Source organism: Muscardinus avellanarius, assembly GCF_963383645.1.
Source record: "Muscardinus avellanarius genome assembly, chromosome: 22".
Lineage (NCBI taxonomy): Eukaryota > Metazoa > Chordata > Mammalia > Rodentia > Gliridae > Muscardinus > Muscardinus avellanarius.
Genome location: NC_137808.1, coordinates 16,348,118 through 16,375,550, shown reverse-complemented (window position 1 = coordinate 16,375,550; position 27,433 = coordinate 16,348,118). Strand labels below are relative to the sequence as shown.

Below are 27,433 nucleotides of genomic sequence, written 5' to 3'. Positions count from 1 at the left end.
CGGGGGAGGCCGGCCTGGCTCACCGCGCCCGGGGCCCGGGTCAGGGAACGGAGGAGGGCCGGAGGCGCTCGGCGGGGTCGCCCGGCCCGGCCGCCATTCCCGGGCTTTGGCAGGGCGGGAGCCCGGTTGAGCCCAGCCCCCAGGGTAAGGGCGGGGGCCGCGGCGTTGCGTCCCGAGGAGCCTCCGACCCAGCCCGCAGCGCTGCCCCGAGGCGCGTCCACGCCCAGCGTTGCTTTTATTTGGAAACCGGAGTTCACTAAGTCGCTGCTGCTGCCCTGGACCCCGCGGCCTTAACCAACTCCCGCAGCTCTGGGATTACAGGCCTCGGGGGCACACCTGGCCAAGATCTGGTCTTTATTTTTTTGTAGGTACTGGAGGGTGGAACCCAGAGGCTTTTCTACCTCCCGGCTATACTCCCAGGGGCATTTGACCTCAGCCACACCCCCGGCCCAATTTTTTATTCTTTATTTTGAAACAGGGCCTGACTGAGTTGCCGAGGGCCTCACTAAGTAGCTGGGGCTGTCCGCGAACCGCGGTCCTCCAGGTCCCGGCTGACAGCGTGCGCCGCCACGCCCGGCGCCCAGACCTGTTTTTTATACTTTGGCCTCAGTGTTGCTGAGAGCCTAAGTCGCTTCAAACCTGTGGGATCCTCCTTTCTCCGCCTCCCAAGCCACGCCGGGCTATCAAGATCTGGTATTTGATATGTAAATAATTTCTTCTATTTTGCCATTTGAAAGTCAGGAGAAGAACAGGGAACCATGTGTGGACGAACATCCTGTCACCTGCCCAGAGATGTTCTCACAAGAGCTTGCGCCTATCAGAATCGCCAGGGCCAGCAGCGGCTCCCCGCGTGGAGGGACCCAGAGAAGTACAGCCCGTCCTACAACAAGAGCCCTCAGTCCAGCAGCCCCGTGCTGGTGTCGCGACTGCACTTTGAGAAGGTAACCAGCTTGATGTCTCCTGCAGAGCTTCTGACCCACAATCCTGGCGGTCATCTGACTTTTTTTTTTTTTTTTTTTGTGGTACTAGGGGCGGAACCCAGGGGCCTTCTACACAGCCCCCACCCCCTTTTTTTTTTTTTTTTTTTGGAAATAGGGTCTGGTAAATTGTTGAGAGTCTCACTAAGTTTCTGAGGCTTACTTTGAACCTGTGATCCTCCTGTCTCGGTCTCCCGTGTACTGGGATTACAGGTGTGTGTCACCACACTTGGTTTTACGTTTTATTTTGAAATGGGGTCTTGCTAAGTTGCTGATACAGATATAATAATAATAATAATTAATAATAATAATAATAATTAAAGAGCTGGGTGTTTGGCGCTCGCTTGTAAGCCCAGCACTTGGGAGGCTGAGACAAGAGGATTGAGCAGTTTCGAGGCCAGGCTCAGCTACCTTAGTGAGCCTCTCCGCGACTTAGTGAGACCCTGTTTCCAAATAAAATATAAAATAGGTCTGGGAGTAGAGCCCGGGGATAGAAAGCCTCTGGGTTCCACCCCAACTACCTACCCCCCACACACACACAAAAAAAAATAGGGCTGGGGGTATATCTTGAAGGTAGAATGCCCCTGGGTTCAATTCCCAATGCCACAATACACACACACACACACACACACACACACACACACACACACAGATACACACATGTCTGGCATTGTAGCTGAGTGGTAACCTTGGGTTTCATTTCTATACCTAGTGCCGCCGCCATCAAAAAAAAAAAAAAAGATAAATATCTTGGAGAACCAATAGGGAAAAGGAAAATATGTTCCCGGCTGGGCCTGGTGGTGCACACTGGTGACCCTGGTACTTGGGAGGCTGAGACAGGAGGGTCACAGGTTTGAAGTCAGCATCAGTAATTAATAACCCTCTACCACTTAATGAGACCCTGTTTCAAAATAAAAGAATAAAAAGCCAGGCAAGGTGGTTCATGCGTATAATCCTGGCATTCGGGAGGCTGAGACGGGAGGATTGCAGTTTGCAGACAGCTTCAACTACTTAGGCCCTTTGCGACTCGGTGAGACCCTGTTTCAAAATAAAGAATAAAAACTTGGGTTGGAGGTAGCTTGGAGGTAGGATGCCGCTGGATTCCATCTCCAGCACCACCTAAAAAAAAAAAAAAAAAAAGAATAAAAAAACAGGGCTGGAGGTGTAGCTGAGAGGTAGAATGCCCCTGGGTTCCATCTCCCGTAGCACACATACACACACGCACACACAAAAAAAAATTTTTTTTTTTTGGTGGTACTGGGGGTGGAACCCAGGGGCTTTTTCCTCCGGGCTATATTCCCAGACCTATTTTATACTTTATTGGAGACAGGGTCTCACTGAGTTGCCGAGAGCCTCACTAAGTAGCTGAGGCTGGCTTCGAACCTGCGCGATCCTCCTGTCTCAGCCTCCCAAGCGCGGGGATTACAAGTGTGCGCCACCACGTCCAGCTAAAAAAAAAATTTTTTTTTTCAAAAGACGGCATAATTATAGCTGGGCATGGTGGTGCACACTTGTCATCCCAGTATTTGGAAGGCTGAGACAGGAGGATTGCAGGTTCAAGGCCAGCCTCGGCAACTTAGTATTTCATAATAAAACACAAAATAGGGTTGGGGGTATAGCTCAGAGATAGAACCTCCCTGGGCTCAACCCCTGGTACCATAAATAAATAAATGAGTAAATAAATTGTAAAACCAAATTGGAAACGTTCCGGCAGCTGAGCATCCATCTGCTTGTATATAGACTGTGGTGTGCGTGTGAAACCGCTGATTGCACACTGCTTCCTCTTTCGTCGGCCTCAGTGGCCCCAGCTGTTCTGTTCAGAGCGCACGGGGCAGAGGTAAGGTGACCCCGAGCGAGCCGCCCCGGGGGCTGCGGCCGCGGCCACGCTGCGTTCACGGTACTCCTGTGTGAGCTCGGTGTGCACGCTAGGGAACGCACTCGAGATAAAGGCGGCCAATAGAATTTGTGAGAACAGGATTTCTCTCTATTTTCCTTCTTTTTTCTGGTCTGGGGATGGAACCCAGGGGGCACTCTTCCCTCCGAGCTACACCCCCTGCCCTATATTTTATTCTTTACTTTGAAACGGGGGTCTCACTAAGTTATAGAGGACCTCGCTAAGTAGCTGAGGCTGTCCACGAATCGAGGTCCTCCTGTCTCAGCCTCCCGAATGCTGGGATGACAAGCGTGCGCCACCATGTCTGGCTTTATTTATTTATTTATTTATTTATTTATTTATTTATTTTGTGCCGAGAGTTGACTCATGGGCTTCCTCTCTCCAAGTTACTCCTGAGCCCTTTTTACTTTATTTTTTTGCGGTGCTAGGTATCCAGGGGCATTCTACCTCCATTCTACAACCCTAGTCCTATTTTTTTTTTATTCTTTATTTTGAAACAAGGTAAATTGTGGAAGACCTCACAAAGTAGTTGAGGCTGACCATGAACCTCCAGTCCTCCTAGCTCAGCCTCCCAAGTACTAGGATTACAAGCATACACCACCACACCTGACTTACTTTTTCTTTTTTCTTTTTTATTTCTTTTTTTTTTTTTTTTTTTTTTGGTGGTACCGAGGGTGGAACCCAGGGGCTTTTCTACTTCCGGGCTACACTCCCAGACCTATTTTGGAAACAGGGTCTCACTAAGTTGCTGAGGCTGGCCTTGAACCCGTGGTCCTCCTGACTGACCTTCCAGGGAGGTTGGGCCTGCAGGCGTGCGCACCACCTTACCTGGCTTAATACTGATCGGAACATAACAGATATGCTCAAATTGGTGTTTTGAATTTCCTTACCATGTCCTCATTGATCTTCCCCTTTCTTCTGAGGCAGGAAGCTGACTCATCAGAGCGGATAATAGCGCCCATGCGATGGGGCCTGGTCCCATCCTGGTTCAAAGACAGTGACCCTTCCAAGCTGCAGTTCAACACGGCCAACTGTCGCAGCGACACCATGTTGGAGAAGCTGTCCTTCAAGGTGGGCGGCTGCTCCGGGGGCACAGGCTGTTCTGATTGTGCGGTTGATGCTTTATTTTCTTTCTTCCGTGTGTGTCTGTGTGTGTGGGCGGGTACTGGAGGTCGATCCCAGAGGTGTTATGTCCTCAAGCTATACCCCAACCTTTTTTTGTTGTTCTGAAACAGTCTCAGTTGCCGAGAGTCTAGGTAAGTTGCTGACGACACTGTTCTCGAACTCCAGTCCTCCTGTCTCAGATTCCCAAGTAGGAGGATTATAGGTGTGCGCCACCATGTCCAGCTATTGCTCTGTATTTTTGAGAAATGAGATTCTAGAGCCAGGCATGGCGGTGTATGCCTGTAATCTCAGTACGCAGGAGGCTGAGATAGGAGGATCACAGATTTGAGACTAGCCTCAGCTGCATAAAAACACTCTCAGTAACCTAGCAAGACTGTTTCCAAACAAAAATAAACCGGGCGTGGAGGCGCACGCTTGTCATCCCCGCGCTTGGGAGGCTGAGACAGGAGGATCGCGCAGGTTCGAAGCCAGCCTCAGCTACTGAGTGAGGCTCTCAGCAACTCAGTGAGACCCTGTTTCCAAATAAAGTATAAAAATAGGTCTGGGAGTATAGCCCGGAGGTAGAAAGCCTCTGGGTTCCACCCCCAGTACCACAAAAAAAAAGGGACTGAGGGTAAGGGTGGCAGAGGTAGAACGCCCTAGGATTCCATCCCCGTTGCTACAAGAAAGGAGCGCGGTCTGAGTGCCGGCAGCCCAGCGCCTGCGATCCTCCCGCCTCCGCCGTGGGAGCACGGGGATGGCTGGCGCGCGGGTGCGGTGGTGCTCCCGCGGCGCGTGCTTGTTTCTGAGGCAGCGTCTCGCTCTTTTCCCTCCAGGTGCCTCTGGGGAAGGGGAGACGCTGCGTGGTCTTAGCGGATGGATTCTATGAGTGGCAGCGACGCCCCGGAACGAGCCAGCGGCAGCCCTACTTCATCTACTTCCCCCAGGCCCGGGCACAGAAGGTATTTGGGGAGCACGGGGGACAAATCCTAGTCCACGGACCTCGTGGCGGGGTCTGGCGAATGACAGGTCAGATACACCACCGTGCTAGGGGGTAGGGCTTAGTAAGCAAACCCTCCACGTTCTCACCACGACAAGATCACCTGATGGGGCACTTCTCCCGACTGCCCCGCCATAGCTGGATGTGGGTGCATGCAGCTGTAACACCAGGACGTCAGAGGCTGAAAGCAGGAGGATCACAGGTTCAAGGCCAACCTCAGCAACTTTGTGAGATTGTAAAATAGGAAATAAAGTAGGGCTGCAGCTATGGCGCTGAGGTAGAATGCCACAGTGCTACAGAAATAAAGAGAAAGCCGGGCGTGCGGGCGCGCGCTGTAATCCCAGCATTCGGGAGGGAGGCTGAGACAGGAGGATCACAGTTGGAGGACGGCCTCAGCTTCTTAGTGAGGCCCTCTGCAACTCAGTGAGACCCTGTTTTAAAATAAAGAAGAAAAAATCGGGCAGGGGGCGCAGCTAGGAGGTCGGATGCCCCTGGGTTCCACCCGCAGGACAAACATCTGGAAAAAAGAACTGTCACAGCATAAGTAATACGTAACCACAGTCCAAAGAAGGGCGTTTTTCTTCTGTCATGACAGCACTTAATCTTAACTAAAAGGCCGAAACAATTCTTCTCTTGTAACCAGACACCCAGTTTTATTTTGGTTTTTGTGCATGGGGGGTAGTAGCTGTTGAAACCAGTCTTTTTTTTTTTTTTTTTTTCTTGTGGTACTGGGGGTGGAACCCAGGGACGTTCTACCTCCGAGCTACACCCCCAGTCCTATTTTTTTTTATTCTTTATTTTGTTTTTTGTTTTTTGTTTTGGTGGTACTGGGGGTGGAAGCCAGGAGCTTTCTACCTCCGGGCTACACTCCCAGACCTATTTTATATTTATTTGGAAACAGGGTCTCACCAAGTTGCTGAGAGCCTCACTAAGTAGCTGAGGCTGGCTTCGAACCTGCGCGATCCTCCTGTCTCAGCCTCCCAAGCGCAGGGATGACAAGCGTGCGCCACCACGCCCGGCTTATTCTTTATTTTGAAACAGGGCCTCACTGAGTTGCAGAGGGCCTCACTAAGTAGCTGAGGCTGTCCGCGAACCACGATCCTCTGGTCTCAGCCTCCTGAATGCTGGATGACAAGCGTGTGCCACCACGCCCGGCTCTTTTTTGTGGTACTGGGGGTGGAACCCAGAGGCTTTCTACCTCCAGACTATACTCCCAGACCTTTTTTTAATATTTTATTTGGAAACAGGGTCTCACTAAGTTGCTGAGAGCCTCACTAAGTAGCTGAGGCTGGCTTCGAACCCGTGCGATCCTCCTGTCTCAGCCTGCCAAGCGCGGGGGTGACAAGCGTGCGCCGCCACGCCCGGCTTTCTTTGTTTTTTTAAACAGTCTCACTTAGAGGCCTCTTGAACCTCCGAGCCTCCCCCTCAGCCTCCCAAGTGCATGGCACACGCGCCCCCGCACCGCTTACGCTGCCACTTTACTTCCAGTTGGGTAGCAGCGACGCCGCGGACAGTGCTGACAACTGGGAGGAGGTGTGGGTGGCCTGGAGGCCGCTGACCATGGCCGGCATCTTTGACTGCTGGCAGCCCCCAGCGGGAGGAGACCTTCTCTACTCCTACACCATCATCACCGTGGACTCCTGCAAAGGCTTGAGTGACATCCACCACAGGCAAGCCCCACCTCCTGCCCCTGGACAGACAAGTCGGAATGCTTGCCTTCCGTGCCTTAGTTAGATAGATGGCTTTATTTATTTATTTTATTTTATTGATTTATTTTATTTTTATTTGTGTGTGTGTGTGTGTGTGTGTGTGTGTTACTGGGGATGGAACCCAGGGGCATTCTACCTCTGAGCTACAATCCCAGCCCTTTTTTTTTTTTTATTCTTTTTTTTTGAAACCAGGTCTCACTGAGTCGCAGAGGGCCTCACTAAGTAGCCGAGGCTGTCTGCGAACCGCGATCCTCTGGTCTCAGCCTCCCAAGCGCGGGGATGACAAGCGTGCGCCACCGCGCCCGGCTGGGATCTATAGTTTTAGTTTTACAGATTAAACTTATAGCCGGGCGTGGCGGCGCACGCTCGTCATCCCCGCACTTGGGAGGCGGAGACAGGAGGATCGCGCAGGTTCGAAGCCAGCCTCCCTGGCTTAAGAGACCCTGTTTCCAAATAAAAAAATATATATATATACATAAATAGGTCTGGGAGTGTAGCCCGGAGGTAGAAGGGCTTCCAGGAACCCCAGTACCACCAATAATAAATAAATAAATAAATAAATAAATAAATAAATAAATAAGACTAGCCGGGTGTGGTGGAGCACACTGTAATCCCCACAATTGGGAGGCAGGGACAAAAAGGTCACACAGGTTCAAAGCCAGCCATGCTGGCTTAAGAGACCCTGTTTCCAAATAAAAATATAAAATAGGTCTGGGAGTGTAGCCTGGAGGTAGAAGGGCTTCCAGGAACCCCAGTACCACCAAAAAAAAAAAAAAAAAAACCAAAAAAAACAAACTTATAAACTCTCATATTTTGCCAGGCATAGTGGCACACCCCTGTAATCCCAGTACTTGTGAGGCTGAGACAGGAGGATGACAAGTTTGAGGCTAGCCTCAGTAATTTAGCGAGGTCCCTCAGCAACTTACTGAGACCCTGTTTCAAAATAAAAAATAATTAGGGCTGGAAGTCAAAGGTAGACTACCCTGGATTCAACCTCCAGTACCAAAAAAACAAAACAAAACAAAACAAAAACACCCAAACGAACAAAAAGTCGATCATCTTGTCAGAATGGGTGCAGACCTGGCACATACTAGACATTAGACCCAATTAGATCACTTCTCACTCTTCTGTGGTTTTTGTGGGGGGCGGCTGGGGATTGAACCCGGGGACATTCTACCTTCAAGCTACACCTACAGCAGTTGTGTTTTATTCTTAATTTTGAAACAGGGTCTCACTAAGTTGCCGAGAGCCTCACTAAGCTGCTGAGGCTGTCCTCGAACCTGCGATCCTCCTGTCTCAGCCTCCCTAGTACTGGGATCACAAGCCTGCGCCCCTGCATCCAGATATTCTTTATTTGGAAACAGGGTCTCACTAAGTTGCTGAGGGCCTCACTACGTAGCTGAGGCTGGCCTCGAACCTGCGCGATCCTCCTGTCTCGGCCTCCCGAGTCCTGGGCTGGTAGTCGTGCACCCCCTCACCCCTTGCTGTGGACCTCGTCCCGCGTCTGTCCGCGCTGGGCGCGTGCGGCAGAGGCTGCACAGAGCCTCCCCTGGGTGTGTGCTGCGAGCCAGCCGCGTCTCCTCCCGCGCACCTGCTTCGCCTAACCACCTCTCGCCCTCGGGCCAGGATGCCTGCGGTCCTAGATGGGGAGGAGGCCGTGGCCAAGTGGCTCGACTTTGGTGACGTCTCCACGCAGGAAGCCCTGAAGTTCATCCGGCCCACAGACAACATCTGCTTCCATCCCGTGTCCCCCGTGGTGAACAACTCGCGGGTCAGCACCCCGGAGTGCCTGGCCCCCGCCAGCCTCCCGCGCAAAAAGGTAGCGTCCGAGACAGCGACAGCCCTGGTGCTGGGGAGTGAACCCAGGGGCATCCTGCCTCCAAACCCCCCCCCCGCCCCTTTGTTGTTTTTAGTTTTGTTTGTTTGTTTGTTTTCTTTTTTTGTGGTACTAGAGATGGAATCCAGGGACTTTCTACCCCAAGGCTGCACTCCCAGACCTATTTTATGTTTTATTTGGAAACAGGGTCTCACTGAGTTGCCGAGGGCCTCACTCAGTAGCCGAGGCTGGCCTCGAACCTGGCGATCCTCCTGTCTCCGCCTCCCGAGCGCGGGGATTCCAGCGCGCCCCACGCCCGGCTTAGCGTTTGTTTTGAATCAGTCTGGTGGCAATGCTGAGGCCGGCCTCTAAGCTGTTCGACGGTCAGCATGGGGGTGCTTGATTGTAATCCCAGTGCCTGGGAGGCTGAGGTGGGAGGATCACAGGTTCAAAGTCAGCCTCGGCAACTTAGCACGGTTATTAGCAACCTCGGGAGGCCCTGTATCCAAAGAGGAAATAGAATCGGGCGGGTGTTAGAGCTTGGAGGTAGAAACGCCTCTGAGTTCAACCCTCAGCACCAAAAAAACCAAAATACAACCCCAGATCCTGTGATCCTCCTGTCCAGCCTCCCAAGTACCGGGATGACAGGCTTGTGCTGGCCTTCACTTATTTATCTTTGGTGCTGGGGACTCACCCCAAGGGACTTCTGCCTCCAAGCTGCACCCCAGCCTGGTTTGTCTTTTGAAACCGGGCCTGGCTTTTCAGTGGCAGGCGTGGTGGCACGCTCCTGGGATCCGGTACTTGGGGAGGCTGAGACAGGACATGGCAGGTTCGTGGCCAGTCTCTACAGCCTAGACTCTGTTACCAAATGATAAATAAAACTGGGCTGTGGGTGTAGCTCAAAGGTAGAGCACCGCCCTGGATTCAGTTCCCAGTAACGGCACGCACGCACGCATGCACGCACGCACGCCCGCACGCCCGGGGCTGTGGTGCAGGATGTCTAGGCAGCGGCGGCACTCACATTTCGGTGCTGAGTTGGCTGGTTTGAGAATCATTACCCTGCCGGGCCTTATGCCCAAAGAACGTGAGAGGTTTTAATTGTTTACTCAAATGCAGGGGTGCTCTCTCTGCATCTCTGCTATACCCCAGCTCATTATATTTTGTTTTATTTTAATTTTTTTTGTGTGTGTAGTACTGAGGGTGAAACCCAGAGGCTTTCTACCTCCGGGCTATACTCCCAGACCTATTTTATATTTTACTTGGAAACAGGGTCTCACTAAGTTGCCGAGAGCCTCACTAAGTAGCTGAGGCTGGCTTCGAACCTGCGCGACCCTCCTGTCTCAGCCTCCCAAGCGCGGGGATGACAAGCGTGCGCCACCACAACCGTGCACCACATTGACCAGCTATTTTAATTTTAATTTAATTTATTTATTTGTTTGTTTTTGTGGTCCTGGAGATTGAACCCAGAGGCATTCTACTTTCTTTTCTTTTTCTTTTTGCGGGACTGGGGATGGAACCCAGGGGCATTCTACCTCTGAGCTACATCCCCAACCCTATATTTTATTCTTTATTTCTTTATTTTGAAACAGGGTCTCACTGAGTTGCAGAGGGCCTAAGTAGCTGAGGCTGTCCGCGAATTGCGATCCTCTGATCTCAGCCACCTGAACGCTGGGATTACAAGGGTGCGCCACCACGCCCGGCCTAATTTTACTTCTTATTTGGAAACAGGGTCTCACTAGGTTGATGAGAGTCTCACTACTCGCTGAGGCTGTCCTCAAACCTGCGATCCTCTTGTCTCGGCCTCCCAAGTATTGGGATGACGGGTGTGTGCCACCATCCCCAGCTTATATTTATTTTTAAGTGGTACTGAAGATAGAGCTCAGGGGCATTCTACCTCCAAGCTACTCCCACAGCACGATTTTATGTTTTGTTTTGAAATAGGGGCTTGCTCCATTGCCAAGGCCGGCCTTGAATCTGAAATCCTCCTGTCTCGGCCTCCCAAGTCCTGGGACGCCCGGCGTGCACCACCACGCCCGGCTAAGCTGCTCCTCTCTCTCCTAGGAGCCCAAGGCAAGTGGCAGCAGCCAGAGGATGCTGCAGTGGCTAGCCACAGGGTCACCCAAAAAGGAAAGCCTCCAGGCCCCACAGAAGGACCGGTCAGCTGTGCCCCAGTGGTCCAGCCAGTTCCTGCAGAAGAGCATCTTCCCCGCCAAGAGAGGCAGCGCGGGGCTCCTGGAGAGATGGCTGAAAGGGGAGGAAGAGCCTGCGGCCAAGCGGCCTGACACCCGGGAGCCGGGCGGCGGCCAGCGGCGCTGACCCCCGAGCCCGGCAGCTGGCGCCCGGGTGGGGCAGGACTGGGCTCGAACCCAGGAGCAGGGGCGGTCCACCTCTGGGCTGCGCTGCCCTCGCTCTAACTTTTTGTTTTTTGTGTGGGACCTGGGGGCATTCGACCTCCCAGCTCCACCCCCAGCCCTATTTTTTATTCTTTATTTTCTTTTTTTTTTTTTTTTGGTGGTACTGGGGTTCCTGGAAGCCCTTCTTCCTCCGGGCTACACTCCCAGACCTATTTTTATATTTTTTTGAAACAGGGTCTCTTACACCAGCGCGGCTGGCTCCGAACCTGCGCGATCCTCCTGTCTCCGCCTCCCAAGCGCGGGGATTAGGAGCGTGCCCACCGCGCCCGGCTTTTACTTTGGAAGGATCCCAGGCCATCCTTCTCTACTGACCGCTCTCTCTACTGGCCATCAGGGTTTCTCTCTCTCCTATTGCCACCTGACCTTCTCTCAGACCTTTGACTTTGACTTTCCATGACCCCAAACCTTACTGACTCTGGGCAAAGGACAGAAGTATTCCTTTAAGGGAAAACCTTAATGACTCCCCACGTGTGGAAGCAGGGATTGAACCCAGGGCCTCACTGAGTTGCTGAGACCCTCAAAGCCGCCATGCTCCTGTCCCAGCTTCCCAAGCACGGGAGTAGAGGCCTGAGCCACCACGTCCAGCTTGACCTTGTATTTTGAAATATGGTCTCACCAAGTAATTACACGTTGGCCTTGAACCTGCCCTCCGCCTGTTGCGTCTTTGCACTGTACCTGGCTCCTCTGGACTCTTTCTACCTGTTAGAATTAAGTTACTTCGTTTCTACTTTTCCTGAATAAATTATATTTGGTAAACTTTGGCCTGTATATTTTGTAAAATTATGCTGGAGGGAGTTTTGGGTAACCAGTTTTCTCCTGGCGGTTGCAAGGCATGGATTAGTTTTGTTTGTTTCAGTACTGGGGTTTGAACACAGGAGCATTCTACCTCTGAGCAGCCCCATTTTATTTATTTTATTTATTTATTTAGTGGTACTGGGGGTGGAGCCCAGGGGCTTTCTACCTCTGGGCTACACTCCCAGACCTATTTTATATTTTATTTGGAAACAGGGTCTCACTAAGTTGCCAAGAGCCTCACTCAGTAGCTGAGGCTGGCTCTGAACCTGCGCGATCCTCCTGTCTCAGCCTCCGGAGCACTGGGATGACAAGCGTGCGCCCCCACGCCCGGCTGCATTTTATTTTTTTAATTGTAAACAGGGTCTCACTAGTTTGCCAAGGCTGGCTTTGAATCTGCGATCTTTGTGTCTCAAATCTCCAAGTCATAGAATGGCAGGCGTGTGCCACCACAAGACAAATAAAACACAAGAATAAAAATAAAAAAAATAAAGAATAAAAAATTTTTAAAAGACAAGAATAAAAAATAGGGCCGGGGTGGAGCTCAGAGAAAACGCACACACGCACACACACAAAAAACTAAAAAGGGCCGGCCAGCCCAGTGTAGATGTGTTGCGGCTTGGTCAGCAGCAGGCCCAGCTGGCTTGGGGTCCCTGGGCCTCTCCCCAGAGCAGCCCGTGGGCTTCTGGGATGCCAGCCTTGCCGGCGGGTCCAGGCCAGGGCGCCCCAGCAGCAGGCCCAGCTGGCTTGGGGTCCCTGGGCCTCTCCCCAGAGCAGCCCGTGGGCTTCTGGGATGCCAGCCTTGCCAGCGGGTCCAGGCCAGGGCGCCCCATCCGCTGGCCGGCTGCGGCTTCCCAGGGTCCTCGTGGCTGTGGGTGTGGAGTGTGAGACTCCGGTTTGCCATCGGCCCTCCCCATCCTTGGAAGAAGAAGACAAGCTCAAAGTAAAGGTGTCCAGGACAGTGTGTCCCCAAAAAGGCCAGGGAGGGACGAGCTGGCGTAACCATGGCGACGGCGGGAGCCAGGGATGTCGTGGGCCACTCAAACTCAAAACCACCACGAAGGCTGGGCAGCAGGCCGGCCGCCCTCTCTCTCCCTTTGCGGTCGCCACGCCCAGGCCTCCCGGCAGCCTCATTGTCCAGCCCTCGTGGCTGGCTGGCCAGAGCGAGGACCCCAGGGGTCTCCTGAGCCAGGGGGAGGGCGAGCCGATGCTGGCGAGGCCCGAGTCTGGAGGACCACTGCTTGGAGGCCAATTTGGCGAGGCCGTCAGCAACCCCCAAATTCTCCGCCTCAAAACAAAAAGTTGGTGTTGCTCAGAGGCGGGATGCCCCCGGGTTCGCTCCCCGTGCCCAGAAACGAAGGGGATGGGGAAAGGAGGCGTCCGCCATGGTGCCCGGCCGCTCCGCCTTGGGGGCCGTGCCCCGGGGCGGCGGAGGCTCCCCTCCGGGCCTCGGCCTGAAGCTCCCAAAGCCAAGTGGGGCAGCCCCACGGGCAGGAAGCTGGCTCCCGAGGCCGGTGGGGACGCCTGAGACGCACAGGAATTTCTCCTTGCGTCCAGACCCCTTCCCGGGTGCCCAGGCCGGGGATCCTGGCGGGACCTAAGGCGAGGGTCTCCTGCTGGAACCGGCCGCGCACTCCCTAAGCCCAGGACTTGGGAGGCCGAGACGGGAGCATCGCAGCTTCTCTGCCAGCCTCGGCAATGTCGAGACCCCGTTTCAAAAGAGAAAATAAAAAAGGGCTGGGGGTGTAACACAGAAGTGGAGCACTTCTACTGCGCGCTTGTCATCCGGCATTCCGGAGGCTGAGACCGGAGGATCGCGGTTCGCGGACAGCCTCGGCTACTCAGTGAAGCTAATAAAGAAGAAAGAATAAAAAGTAGGACGGGGGGGCGGGAGGGGGTGTGGCTCGGAGGTAGAATGCCGCTGGGTTCCATCCCCAGTACCTCAAAAATAAATAAAAATAAATAGCGCTGGGCGTGGTGACACACACTTGTCATCCCCGCGCTTGGGAGGCGGAGACAGGAGGATCGCGCAGGTTCGGAGCCAGCCGCGCGCGCTGGCCTAGGAGACCCTGTTTCCAAATAAAAATGTAAAAATAGGTCTGGGAGTGTAGCCCGGAGGTAGAAGGGCTTCCAGGAACCCCAGCACCACCAAAAAAATAAATAAAAATAAAAATAAATGCCAGGCATGATGGCACATGTTTGTAATCCCAGCATTTGGGAGGCTGAGACCAGAGGATTGCGGTTTACGGACAGCCTCAGCTACTTAGGCCCTCTGCAACTTAGTGAGACCCTGTTTCAAGAAATAAAAAATAAAAATAAGACTGGGGCTGTAGCTCGGAGGTCGAATACCCCTGGGGTTACATTCCCAGACCCGAAAAAAAAAAAAAAAAAAGGCTTGGGGTGTAGTTTGGAGGTAGAATGCCCCCTGGGTTCCATCCCCAGTACTGCAAAAAAAAAAAAAAAAAAAAAAAGAAGAGTGCTTAGGGTGTAGCTCGGAGGTCAAATGCCCCTCGGTTCCATCCCCAGTGCCACAAAATGATAAAAATAAAAATGCCCCTGCACAGGAAGGGCTGGCTTCTCTCGGGGACTAGGAACGCGTGTCAACGTGGCTGGTCAGGTGTGTATGCCCGCAGTCCGGGTCCTTGGGAGGCTGAGATAGGAGGATCGCGGGGGCGAGGCCGCCCAGGCAACTTACACCTTTACCAGGAAGCCTCGGAACGGCGCCCGCGCCGGACAGGCCCCTGCGCGGCGAGTGAGGGTCGCAAAGAAGACGGCCAAGGAGCTGTGGGTTCGCTTAAGTTTTATTGGCATCATTTTCGTCTCTTACAGAAGGCAGCCCGCACCTGAACGTGGGCTGGGGGCTAAGCGGGTCTGGACGCGGGCGGCAGGGAGGCGGCGGGCTGTGCGGCCTCCCGCAAAGCAGGGGCGCATCTAACCGAGTTTGTAAGTGCGGAGCCGAAGAAAAAAGAACAGATAACGGGAAAACGAGAATTTTAATTTCGGACATAACAGGCATTATCCATTGCACACACCGCTGTTTTTTTTTTTTTTTTTTGGAAACAGGGTTTCGCTGAATTGGCGAGGCTGGCCTCGACGCCGCGATCCTCCTGCCTCGGCTTCCCAAACGCTGGGGTTACAGGCCCGCGCCCGCCAGGCCGCAGGAGGGGCTGTGGGGAGCCGCGCAGAGGCCCCGGCTCCGGGGGGCCCGGGAGGGCGGGGGGTGCACCGTGGCCGGCGTCCCGCTCTGCGAGCCACGATCCGAGAATTTGTTACGCTAATTTATACATTTAATCGGTTGCATATATTAACATGTACTATAAGATTCTTTCTAAGAAGCATTACATAATAAATGGATACTGTAAAAAGATCTGATTAGTTAAAAGGAGCGAGCATGAAGACACATACAAAATCGGCCTGAGACCCTGAGCCGGCCGGCGGGATCGGCGTAAGCAGTTCTGTCTCTCCAGTGGACAGGGACCGCGGGGTCTCGGTCTGGCCGCCGCGTGCTCTGAGGGTGGGGCTCTTGGCAGCTGGATGTGAGATCAACTTGTGTTGTTTGGGAGAGGAGGGGCTGTGTCTGAAGGCCGAAGTGTGGTCTCGGTCGTCGCGGAGGACTCCGTGCTCAGTGCTCGCGGCGGCTTCAGCAACTACAGCTCTCGGCGGAGGCCTTGGCCCGGTCGCTCCTGTCCAGCTTGATGGGCTCCGGGAACTCGTTGTACAGCTCCACCTCCGTCTCCTGGGCGGGGAGGGCAGCTGCTCACCGGGACGGCACCGCGCGGCGCCAGGACACGGCCGCGTCCTTTTTTTTCATTTGATTCACTTTGATTGCAGACTGGGGGTGGAGCCCAGGGGCAGTCTACCTCCGAGCTACACCCCCAGCCCTAACTTTGACTTTTGATTTTTGAAACAGGCTCTCACTGAGTTGCAAAGAACCCAAGTAGTAGCTGAGGCCGCCCTCAAACCGCCATCCTCCCGCCTCCGCCTCCCGAGGAGTGCCGAGTGCCGGAGTTACAAGCGTGTGCCAGCCGGGCGCCGTGGGCGGCACGCTCGGCACCCCCGCCGGGGAGGCGGAGACGGGAGGATGGCGCGGGTTCCGAGCCAGCCGCGCTGGCCTAAGACACCCTGTTTCCAAGTAAAAAGTATATAAAAGAAAATAGGTCTGGGAGTGTAACCCAAGGTGTAGGAGGGAACCCCAGGACCACAAAACAAAACAAAACAAAAAACAAGTGTGCGCCAGCACACCCGGCTCCAGGAGACCCATTTCTGTCAGCCCAGAAGTCATCAGGGGCAATGGCGGACGGCTCGAGGCCGGGCCTCTCTGGCCTCTCACGGCCACAGCGGGGCTGCCCAGCTCCCCTCCTATCAATCCAATAAACTCGCGGTCCTTCCCAGACGGCCTGCTCCTATTCTTGGCTTCAAGTCCAAACTCTGCTTTATTTATTTATTTATTTTTACTTTTGGGGGTGCTGGGACTGAACCCAGGGCATTCTACATTTGAGTTACACTCCCAGCCAGTTCTTTATTCTTTATTTTGAAACAGGCCCGAGTTGCGGAGGGCCTCGGTAAGCAGCTGAGGCTGGCCGCGCACCGAGCCCGGGGCTGACAGCGGGCCGCCACACCCACCTGCTTGAGCGCGTTGCGCGCGATGGTCTGGAAGGCCTGCTCCACGTTGATGGCCTCCTTGGCACTGGTTTCGAAGTACGGGATGTTGTTTTTGCTGTAGCACCAGGCCTGGGCCCTCTTGGTGGCCACCTGGAAGACGAAGCGGCAGGACGTGTGCGCCCCGAGCGGGGGCCCGGCCAGAGCCGCCACCGCGCGGCTGCCAGGCCGAGCGCAGCCCGCCGTCTCCGGGCTCCCTGTCCCGGCTTTGCTGAGCTCCCCTTACAGGCCTTTGAAAGAGAACCAGAAGCCAGCTGCGGTGGCGCACACCTGCCATCCCAGTTCTTGGGAGGCTGAGACTGGAGGATGGCAGGTTCAAGGCCAGCCTCGGCAACCTAGCGAGACCCTGTTTCCAAGTAAAAAACAAAACAGGGCTGGAGGTGTGGCTCAGAGGGAGAATGCCCCTGCTTCAAACCCCCGGACCAAACCAAGGAAAAAAGGGCAGTGGAGGGAGAGGCCGTGTCCACGGGGCCCGCGGGTGGCGGCTGGGCGCCCTCTCCCGGCTCCGCACTGTGCCTGGAGGGCCAGGGGCCTGCGCGTCCCGCTCCTGGCCCACCCCAGCCTCTTTTCAAAGATGACAAAGACCAAGCCTTGGGGATATTAAAATGGAGAGACACCGACAGTCAGAAACAGCCTTGCTGTAACTAACAAAGGCCACTTTTTCTCTGCACTGAGCTTGAGCCCTGGGGTGTTCTACCTCCAAGCTATACCCCAGCCGTTTTTATTTTTTTATTGCGAAACAGTCTTGCTACCTTACTGAGGCTGCCTCAAACCCTAAGCCTCCTGTCTCGGCCTCCCAGGTGCTGGGATTCCAGGTGTGGCCACCGCACCTGGTGGAACTAACAGAGGAACCTGTGCTCCCCGCAGCGGTGCCATGTGGAAATGCGTCTTCACAGAAGCCAGTGGTCCACTGCAGGTGAGACCCGGGAAGGCCTGGGAATGAGGAAATCGAATTTCCTTCCTTTTTGGTACTGATGATTGAACCTTGGGCATTCTGCCCCTGAATTGCACCTCAGACCTTTTTTTTATTCTTATTTTTTGCAGGTCTGGGGATGGAACCCAGGAGCTTTCGACCTCTGAGCTGCACCCCCTGCCCTATTTTTTATTCTTTATTTTGAAACAGGGTCTCACTAAGTTGCGGAGGGCCTAGCTAAGTAGCCGAGGCTGTCCGCGAACCGCGATCCTCCGGTCTCAGCCTCCCAGCCTCCCGAATGCTGAGATCACAAGTGTGAACCACCGCGCCTGACTCTCAAGACCTTTTTCTGTTTTATTTGGAAACAGGACCTAGCTAAGTTGCTGAGGCTGGCCTCCAACCTGCGATCCTCCTGTCTCTGCCTCCTAGTACTGGGATTATGGGCACGTGCACCATGCCCCACTTCTGTATTTTTTTTTTCGGTGACTGGGGATGGAACCCAGGACATTCTACCTGAGCTACACCCTAGCCCTACCTTATTCTTTATTTTGAAACAGGGTCTCACTAAGTTGCAGAGGGCCTACGTAGCTGAAACTGTCCACAAACCGCGAGGCTCGTCTCAGCCTCCCAAATGCTGGGATTACAAGCCTGCGCCGCCACGCCCGGCTCGACCACGTCCCACTTCCAGCCTCCATCCCTCAAGGTGCAGAAAGGAACCCGAGGCTTGAGGGCCAGGCCAACGACCCGCGGCCCGCGCTGGCTGGGAGGAGCCTGGGGCGCAGGGCCTCTGGCCGCGGCCGAGCCAGGCGCCCCGGGCACGTACTTGTCTGTTTTCGAGGTCGATCTTGTTCCCCAACACGACGAAGGGGAAGTTCTCAGGATCCCGGGGACTGGCCTGGATGAGAAACTCGTCTCTCCAGCTGTCGAGGGTTTTGAAGGTGTTGGGGGCTGTCACATCAAACACCAGAACGCAGCAGTCTGCACCTCTGTAGAAGGCCACTCCGAGAGACTGGAACCGCTCCTGGCCGGCTGTGTCCCAGATCTGAAAGAGGCAGGCGAATGGCTGTTCATTCGGGGCTGCGGGGCAGAGGACCAGGAGTGAGCGCCTGCGCGGCCTGGGGCTGCAGGCGAGGCCGGGCGTGGCCACCTACACACAGGGGCCTGGGGAGCCCGGAAGCAGGCGGGGCGCAGGGGCGCGGCTGGCAGCCAGCACTTGGGAGGCTGCAGGTTCCAGGCAGCCTCAGCAACCGGAGTCGCTCAGCAGCTTGGTGAGACCCTGTTCCTTTCATTTTTCTTTTTCCTTTTTTGGGGGGACTGGAGATTGAACACAGGGGCATGGCACCTCCAATCTACATCCCAGCCCTGGTTTTATTTTGAAACATGGCCCTGTGAGGTCATGAGAATCTCATTACTTGCCGAGGCTCTCCGTGAACCTGTGATCCTCCTGTCTCAGCCTCCCAAGTGCTAGATGCCTTTACTCTAATTTTTACTTTTTTTTTGAGGTACTGCGGATGGAACCCAGGAACATTCTACCTCTGAGCTACACCCCCACCCCTATTTTTTATTTATTTATTTTTATTGGTACTGGGGATTGAACCCAAGGTCCTTCTACCTCCGGGCTACACTCCCAGACCTATTTTTTTATATTTTATTTGGAAACAGGGTCCCTTAAAAGCCAGCTGAGGCTGGCTCCGACCTGCGTGATCCTCCTGTCTCAGCCTCCCAAGTGGGGAGATTACAAGTGTGCGCCACCACGCCTGGCTTTTATTTATTGATTGATTGATTGATTGCAGGACTGGAGATGGAACTCTGAGTTACACCCCTGCACTATTTTTTATTCTTTATTTTGAAACTGGGTCTCCCTGAGCTGCAGAGGGCCTAGGGCGCGGAGGCTGCCTCAGCCTCCCGAGTGCTGGGATGACCAGGGTGCACCATGCCCGGCGCATCATAATTACTTACTTGCTCATCATTGTCTGGGGGGGCGCGGCTGTCCCTACCTGAGCTAACCTGCGCCCTCGTCCTTAGCTGGCCAGGCCAGCCTTGAACCTGTGCCCCCAGCCTCTGCCTCTCAAGCACTGGGGCGCCAGGTGGCCAGGCCAGCCTGTCACTTCCTAAGCTGACCCCAGATCCACACGCTGCCCTGCTCCACGGTCTCCATCCCTCATGAAGGACGTGCCTGGTGGCCACTCTCCCCCATGGACTGCCGGCTCGCCCTCCCTCCTGAGCCGAGTGCCCCTGCAGAGCCCCGATCTTTCTTCTGCCAGGATCAGTGGGGTTTTAGGTGAAATTCGCTAGTGTGTGTGCTGGGAGTTAAGCCAGGAGCAGTTTTCTTCTGACCCACACCTCTGGCCCTTTTTATGTGGGAGGGGGTAACAATGGTTGAACCCAGTGGTGTTCTACTTCTGAGCCACACCCCTAGCCCTATTTACTATTTTTATTTGGAAACAGGGTCTCACGAAGTTGCCAAGGGTGGCCTTCAACACGTGAGCCTCCTGCCTCGGCCTCCCAAGTACTGGGATCCCAGGTGTGTGCCGCCATGCCCGGCAACGTCACATTCTTCGGGATGGAAGCTGCGGTGGCATGCGGGGTAGAAACCCAGACTCTGCCCCATCTACGTATGTGGCCGGCGGGACCGAGATTCTCCGGCCCTGCCCGCCTGCTTCCCAGGGCCTGGCCAAGCACGGGCCTCTTGGAACGCCCAACCCCACGGCTTCAGTGCCCTCTTGTTCTTGTATTCTAGAACTCTGTGGCTTTTTCATAATTCAGTTCTAGTCTGCGTGCGCGGTACTGGTACTGAGCCCAGGGGCATTCTACCTTCACACTAAGCCCAACTGTGGGCGCCGTGAGGTCGGGCTGGAGCCCTGGCCGGAGGAGGTGGAGAGCAGGGAACCCCTGCAGGGCGGGAGAGTGGTCCTCACCCCCGCCGGCCATCCGCCTGTCCTGCCCTCAAGACCAGCAACGGGAGAAGCCACGACTGGGGAGCGCTCCTCCCTCCTAAAGCCCCACAAAGAGCCCCGCGTCCGTGCGGCAGGGCCCCGGCTCTCGTGGACTCTCTCTCCCTGGCAGGTGCTGCCTCCCAGATTTATCCCCAAATACACCTGTTCCTGCCGTCGAGCCGTGCGCGCCTTGTCCCGATATTTACCAACATGTGACGTTTACCCAAACCAGCCCCATTTTATTTATTTACTTACTTACTTATGTTTATTTTTTGTGGTACTGAGGATTGAACACAGGGGCGTTCTGCCTCCAAACTACACTCCCAGCCCTATTTTTTATTCCTTTTCAAACAGGGTATAAGTTGCAGAGGGTCTCACTAGGTAGCTGAGGCTGGCTTTGAACCTGTGCGATCCTCCCGTCTCAACCTCGCAAACACTAGGATTAAAGGCGTGCACCACCACGCAGAGCTGTGAGACCCTGTTTGAAAATAAAAATAAACCAGGCACGGTGGTGCACGTTTGTAATCTGAGGCCCTTGGCAACTCAGAGAGACCCTGACTCAAAATAAGGAATAAAAAATAGGGCTGGGAAGCTGGGCATGGTGGCTCACGCTTGTAATCCCAGCATTCGGGAGGCTGAGACAGGAGGACCATGGCCAGCCTCAGCTACTTAGTGAGGCCCTCCGCAACTCAGTGAGACCCTGTTTCAAAAGAAAGAATAAAAAATAGGGCAAGGGGTGTAGCTCGAAGGCTGAATGCCTCTGGGTCCCATCCCAGACCTGCAAAAAACAAAAACAAAACAAAACAAAACAAGCAAACAAAACAGCTGGGACGCTGGCACAGCGGCCCACGCTTGTAATCCCAGGACTTGGGAGGCTGAAACAGGAGGATCGCAGGTATGAGGACAGCCTCGGCTACTTAGTGAGGCCCTCCGCAACTTCGTGAGACCCTGTTTCAAAGTAAAGAATAAAAAATAGCTCGGAGGTAGAATGCCCCTGGGTTCAACCCCCAGACCCCACACACACACACAAAAGGGTGTCTTATATTTTACCTGGTAGTAACGGGCCTAATGCCCGGCGCACGGGCGCATGCCCACAATTCCAGTACTTGGAAGGCTGAGACAGGAGGACTGCAGCCTCCAGGCCAGACTCGGGGACTCGCGGGGCTGGGGCGTGGCTGAGGCGCAGGCCTCGGGCTCACCTGCATGGTGACCAGCCTGTCGTCCACCATGACCTCCTTGGTCAGGAAGTCGGCGCCTATGGTGGCCTTGTACTGGTTGCTGAACTTCTTGTTCACGTACTGGTTCATGAGCGACGTCTTCCCAACGCTGCAACGGAAGCCGCGGCCGCGTCACCGGGACGGCGGGCCTCACCCAGGCCGCCCCAGAGCCGCCGCCGCTCCGTCACAGGCGGCCCCAGACCGGGACGCCGCGGCAGACCAAAGTAGCACAGGGCAGGGAGGGCGCAGGCGGGCATGGCGGTGCGCGTCTGTCTAGAACGCGGGCGGCCGAGACAGGATCCCAGGTTCAAGGCCAGGCTTGGCAATTGGTGAGGCCTAGACAACTTAGCAAGATTCTGTTTCCAAATAAGAACCAAAAGGGAGTTGGGGCCGGGCGTGGTGGCGCACGCTTGTCATCCCCGCGCTTGGGAGGCGGAGACAGGAGGATCGCGCGGGTTCGAAGCCAGCCTCGGCTACTGAGTGAGGCTCTCGGCAACTTAGTGAGACCCTGTTTCCAAATAAAATATACATTAAAAAAAAAAAGGTCTGGGAGTATAGCCCGGAGGTAGAAAGCCTCTGGGTTCCACTCCCAGTACCACCAAAAGGAGAGTTGGGAGCCGGGCGCGGTGGCGCACGCTTGTCATCCCAGCATTTGGGAGGCTGAGACTGGAGGATCGCGGTTCATGGAATGCCTCAGCTAGTTAGTGAGGCCCTCCGCAATTTAGTGAGACCCTGTTTCAAAAGAAATAATAAAAATAGGGCAGGGGGTGTACCTTGGAGGTAGAGTGCCCCTGGGTTCCATCCACAGTACCACACACAAAAAAAGAGTTGCGTTAGTGAGACTCTATTTCAAAATAAAGTATAAAATAGGGCTGGGGGTGTAGCTCAGAGGTAGACCTAGGTTCTGTTCCCAGAACCACACACAAGAACAAAATATGCAGCTGGAAGCCAGGCGTGGTGGCGCACGCTTGTAATCCCAGCATTTGGGAGGCTGAGACAGGAGGATTGTGGTTTGCAGCCAGTCTCAGCAGCCAGCCTCAGCGACTGAGTAAGGCCTTCCTTAACTTAGTAAGACCCTGTTTCAAAATAAACAAAAAAGCAGGGCATGGTGGCGCACACTTGTCATCCCTGCGCTGGGGAGGCAGAGACAGGAGGATCCCGCAGGTTTGAAGCCAGCATCCGCTGGCTTAAGAGACCCTGTTTCCAAATAAAAATATAAAAAAATAGGTCTGGGAGTGTAGCCCCAGAGGTAGAAGGCCCCTGGGTTCCATCTCCAGTACCAACAAAAAAAAAAAAAAAAAAAAAAAAAAAGGACAAAAACAAAACAACAAAAAAATAGGGCTGGGGGCATAGCTCAGAGGTAGAATGCCCCTGGATTCCACCCCGGTATTGGAAAAAAAAAAAAAAAAGCGTCTTGATCGGATGCCGTGGCGCACTCCGGGAACCCCAGTACTGGAAGGTTGAGGAGGATTCAAGACCAGACTCAGCAACCTAGTGAGCCCGTTTCTAAAACAGTGCAAACATTGCCGGGCGTGGTGGCGTACAGCATCCGGGAGGGGGAGGCTGAGACCGGAGGATCGCGGTTCGCGGCCAGCCTCAGCTACTTAGCGAGGCCCTCTGCGACTCAGTGAGACCCGGTTTCAAAATAAAGAAGAAAAATAGAGCAGGGGGTGGAGCTCAGAGGTCGAATGGCCCTGGATCCATCCCCAGACCCGCAAAAATAAATAAATAAATAATAAAAGGGCTTAGGGTATAGCTCAAAGGGAGAGTGCCTCTGGGTTCAATCTCCAGCACTCCCCACAAACAGACAGAGAAAATCCAAAGGGCCGGGGTGTAGCTCAGAGCCCGATGCCCTGCTCCTACTCCGCGACACCAAGAATAGATCACTAGACAGGAGAACAAGGAACCGCCCGCAAAGCGGAGCCGGTGCCAGAGCACACCCAGCGTGGCACGGCGGGATGTCGCACTTCGTCCTGGGATGCACACAGGGCGGGCGGGGCTGCAGCTCAGAGGCCAGCCTCGCAGGGCGCCCCAGGAGGAGGGAAGACAGGGCCCGCACCTGGACCCCAGCCTGGGAGGCCGGCAGGAGAAGGCCGGCCAGCCAGACGCTGTTTCCAAACAAATTGAAAAGGGTCTGAGGACACCGGCTGGAGGCAAAATGCCTCTGGCTCAACTCCCAGGACCAAGAAAAACAACAAAAACAAAAAACAAGGTACAGATGTGCGCCAGATGTTGGAAGCTGGTTGAGTTGAGGCCAGGCTGTGGAGACAGGAGAATCTGGTATCATTCGGTCCCTGTCCAGAAGCACGGCCGCAGATACGGTCCTGCTCAAAGAGGCTCCAGGAACAAGATTGCTCTGCTGCTCCACCAACCCCAGTGTAGGGCGGGCGGCTCTCCGCTGGGTGGCTGGCACCGGCTCGGATGGAGCAGAGGGAGGGAGCCGCCGGCTGCAAGCGCGCGGGGGCCGGCCCACACGCCAGCTAGTTAGCCAGCTAGTTACTGTGCACACCTGAGACCCCAGCCTCCGGGAGGCCAAGACGGGAGGCTGGCAGCCTCGGCAACCTGGAGAGTGCAGTGAAGTCTGGACAGTTGCTTCATAATCAAAAGCGAAATAGGGCCGGGACATAGCTGAAAGGCCACATCCCAGTGCCCAAAACAAACCAAACCAAACAGTACCAAAGCCAACCAAAACCAAAAGGGCTCAGAGGCGGAGCATCCTTGGATTCAATCCCTAGCGCAAAAAAAAAAAAAAAAAAAAAAATGCCGGGCGTGGTGGCGCTTGTAATCCCTGCGCTTGGGAGGCAGAGGCAGGAGGATCTGGTTTAAGAGACCCTGTTTCAAAAATACAGAAAATAGGTCTGGGAGTGTAGCCCAGGGGTAGAAGGGCTTCCAGGAACCCCAGTACCACCAAAAAAATAAAAAATAAAAATTTGCCGGGCGTGGTGGCGCACACTTGTCATCCCCGCGCTTGGGAGGCGGAGACAGGAGGATCGCGCAGGTTCGAAGCCAGCCGCGCTGGCGTAAGAGACCCTGTTTCAAAAATATAAAATAGGTCTGGGAGTGTAGCCCAGAGGAAGAAGGGCTTCCAGGAACCCCAGTACCACAAAAAAAAAAAAAAAAAAAAAGCTTACGATCTAAAGCACAGAAAGCACATATGCGAACCTAGCAGAATCGAACTCAAAGCTCACCCGAGGCCGAGTGCAGCGGCACATGTCTGCGATCCCAGGAGGGCTGCAGGTTCAAGACCAGGCTCACCAACCTAGCAAGACTCTTTTTTTTTTGGCGGGTCTAGGGATGGAATCCAGGGGCATTAGACCGCCGAGCTACCTCTGCCCTAGTTTTTATTCTTTAATTTGAAGCTGGGTCTCACTGAGTTATGGAGGGCCTCACTAAGTAGCTGAGGCTACTTACACGAACCGCGATCCTCCAGTCTCAGCCTCCTGAATGCTGGAATTACAAGCAGGCGCCACCATGCCCGGCTAAGACTCTGTGTTTTTTTTTTTTTTTTTTTGGTGGTACTGGGGGTGGAACCCAGAGGCTTTCTACCTCTGGGCTATACTCTCAGACCTATTTTATACTTTATTTGGAAACAGGGTCTCACTAAGTTGCTGAGAGCCTCACTAAGTAGCTGAGGCTGGCTTCGAACCCGTGCGATCCTCCTGTCTTGGCCTACCAAGCGCAGGGATCACAAGCGTGCGCCACCACGCCCGACTCAAGACTGTTTTTTTTTTTTTTGAAACCGGGTCTCACTGAGTTGCAGAGGGCATTACTAAGTAGCTGAGGCTGTCCGCGAACCGTGATCCTCCAGGTCTCAGCCTCCCGAATGCTGGGATTACAAGCGTGCGCCACCACGCCCGGCAAGACTCTGTTTTAAACATAAAACAAAAAATAAAATAGGTCTGGGGGAAGCCAGGCATGGTGGTGCACGCTTGTAATCCCAGCATTTGGGAGGCTGAGACAGGAAGATCATGGTTCGAGGACAGCCTTAGCTACTTAGGCCCTCCGCAACTCAGTGAGACCCTGTTTCAAAATAAAGAATAAAATATAGGGTTGGGGGTGGAGCTCGGAGGTCGAATGCCCCTGGGCTCCATCCCCAGGACCACACGCTGGTGATGATGGTGGTGACGACAGTGATAAAACCAGGAGATAATAAAAAGGTGTACGTACACACACACACACACACACACACACACACACACACACACACGGAGGGCGGCAGTGCCCCACCCCAGGTCCGCGGATCCCCAGGGACGCACTTACCCCGAGTCTCCCAGGATGATGACCTTCAGCAGTACTTTCTTCCTAGAGGTCATCGTTCAATCTACGAGAGAGGAAGGCACGATGAGCCGCGGCCAGCACGGCGCTGTCAAGCAGAGCACCGGCAGACGCTCAAGAGCCCGAGCGCAGCCGGCCTGGGGCGCACGCCTGCAACCCCAGCACTCGGGAGGCTGAGACAGGAGGATCGCGGCCAGCCTCACTGCTTAGTGAGGCCCTCTGCAACTCAGTGAGACCCTGCTTCAAAAGAAAGACTAAATAAGGGCTGGGGGTGTAGCTCAGAGGTAGAAGCCCCTGGGTCCCATCCCCAGTAGTGGGAAAAACAAACAAACAAACAAAGGGGCTGGAGGTGCAGCTCAGAGATACAGAGCGCCTTTGAGTTCAATCACCCCCACCCAGGAAATAAAAGCGGCACGAAGGAGTTCCTCACTGACCATTTCTTCTCATGACCATTGGAGCTGGGCGCGGGGGTCTGGCTGCGCATTCACCCCAGACCCTCACTGCAGCGCCCTGCCGCAGTCGGCGGCCCACTTCGCGAGCAGCAGGTAGGACCACACGGCTGCGGGCCGAGGCAGGCGAGGGCCTGGAGCCGGAGAGCGAATGCGCCCGCGCCCCTCTGTGGGGCTGGGTGGAAGCGGGTGGGCGCCAGGGACCAGGCCCGCCAGGCCCATCCCCAGTTCTTTTTTTAAAAAAAATTCTTTACTTTGAAACGGGGACTCACTGAGTTACAAAGAGCCTAAGTAGCTGAGGCTGTCCGTGAACCACGATCCTCCTGTCTCAGCCTCCCGAATGCTGGGATGACAAGCGTGCGCCACGCCCGGCTGGGTAGAGCCTTTTTTCCCCCAGACTAGGAAGCAGTGAGCCAGCAGTTACATAATAACTAGTTTCAATAGCACAAAGGTTTTGGTATCAACACTGGAGATCTCCGGCATTTCACCAGTAAGAAGGACTGCCTGTTAACTGCCAAGAGGTGCCCACAAAGGGCTGGCTGGCCAAAGAGGAAAACCCAATCAAGCGCGCGGTTCCTCGGCCACCTACCCCCTGCCGCGGGTCCTTCTGAAGCCAGATGTCACGCCGCTGCCTGCAACCTCAGCACTCGGAGGCCGAGACCCGAGGATCACGGCTCAGCCTCAGCAACATAGCAATGGGCACTCAGCAAGACCCTGAGTTTTTTGGGGTTTTTTTTCCTTTTCTTCCAGCACTGGGGATGGAGCCCAGGGGCATTCTATCTCCGAGCCTCCCAAATGCTGGGGTCACAAGTGTGTGCCACCACACCCGGCCCCACTTTTTAATTCTGAAACAGGATCTTGCCAAGGGGCTGAGGCTGGCCTTGAACCCACGACCCTCCTGCCTCAGCCTCCCAAGCACTAAGGTGTGCACCACAGACCGGCTCGTGCACGTTATTTTTTTTTGGTACTGGAGACAGAACCCAGAGGCATTGTTCCTCTGAGCTACACCCCAACCCTGTTTTTTACTTTGAAACAGGGTCTCACTGAGTTGCAAAGGGCCTAAGTACCTGAGGCTGGCCTTGAACCAGGATCCTCCGGTCTCAGGCGGGGTCACATGCGTGCACCACCACGCCCCGCTTTCCTTGAGCTATTTCTCCCAGGCTCATCCGCCTGTTCTTCCAACTATTCCGGAGCTCTCCCGACCCCCACAGCGGGCAGCAGTAGAGCTCACAAAATGTGTGAAATGAGCCGGAACCCAGCGTGCCCACCCAGAGCCGC

The 27,433-nt window shown here is 54.6% G+C and overlaps 2 protein-coding genes across 2 annotated transcripts; one reads left to right on the top strand and one right to left on the bottom strand.

Annotated features, from left to right (window-relative positions):
- Positions 1-758: 758 nt before the first annotated feature.
- Positions 759-10,816, top strand: HMCES (5-hydroxymethylcytosine binding, ES cell specific; the record flags this gene model as incomplete). The annotated part of the gene is made up of 6 exons (XM_080718241.1): positions 759-941; positions 3,799-3,942; positions 4,812-4,937; positions 6,464-6,645; positions 8,311-8,503; positions 10,562-10,816. The coding sequence occupies 6 exons, from the start codon at positions 759-761 to the stop codon at positions 10,814-10,816; spliced, it is 1,083 nt and encodes a 360-aa protein (XP_080574367.1).
- A 4,451-nt stretch (positions 10,817-15,267) lies between these two features.
- On the bottom strand, positions 15,268-25,744 carry RAB7A (RAB7A, member RAS oncogene family; the record flags this gene model as incomplete). Its single annotated transcript, XM_080718211.1, has 5 exons — positions 15,268-15,442; positions 16,330-16,458; positions 18,102-18,320; positions 21,414-21,540; positions 25,692-25,744. The coding sequence occupies 5 exons, from the start codon at positions 25,742-25,744 to the stop codon at positions 15,347-15,349; spliced, it is 624 nt and encodes a 207-aa protein (XP_080574337.1). The 3' UTR covers positions 15,268-15,346.
- Between the last annotated feature and the right edge of the window lie 1,689 nt (positions 25,745-27,433).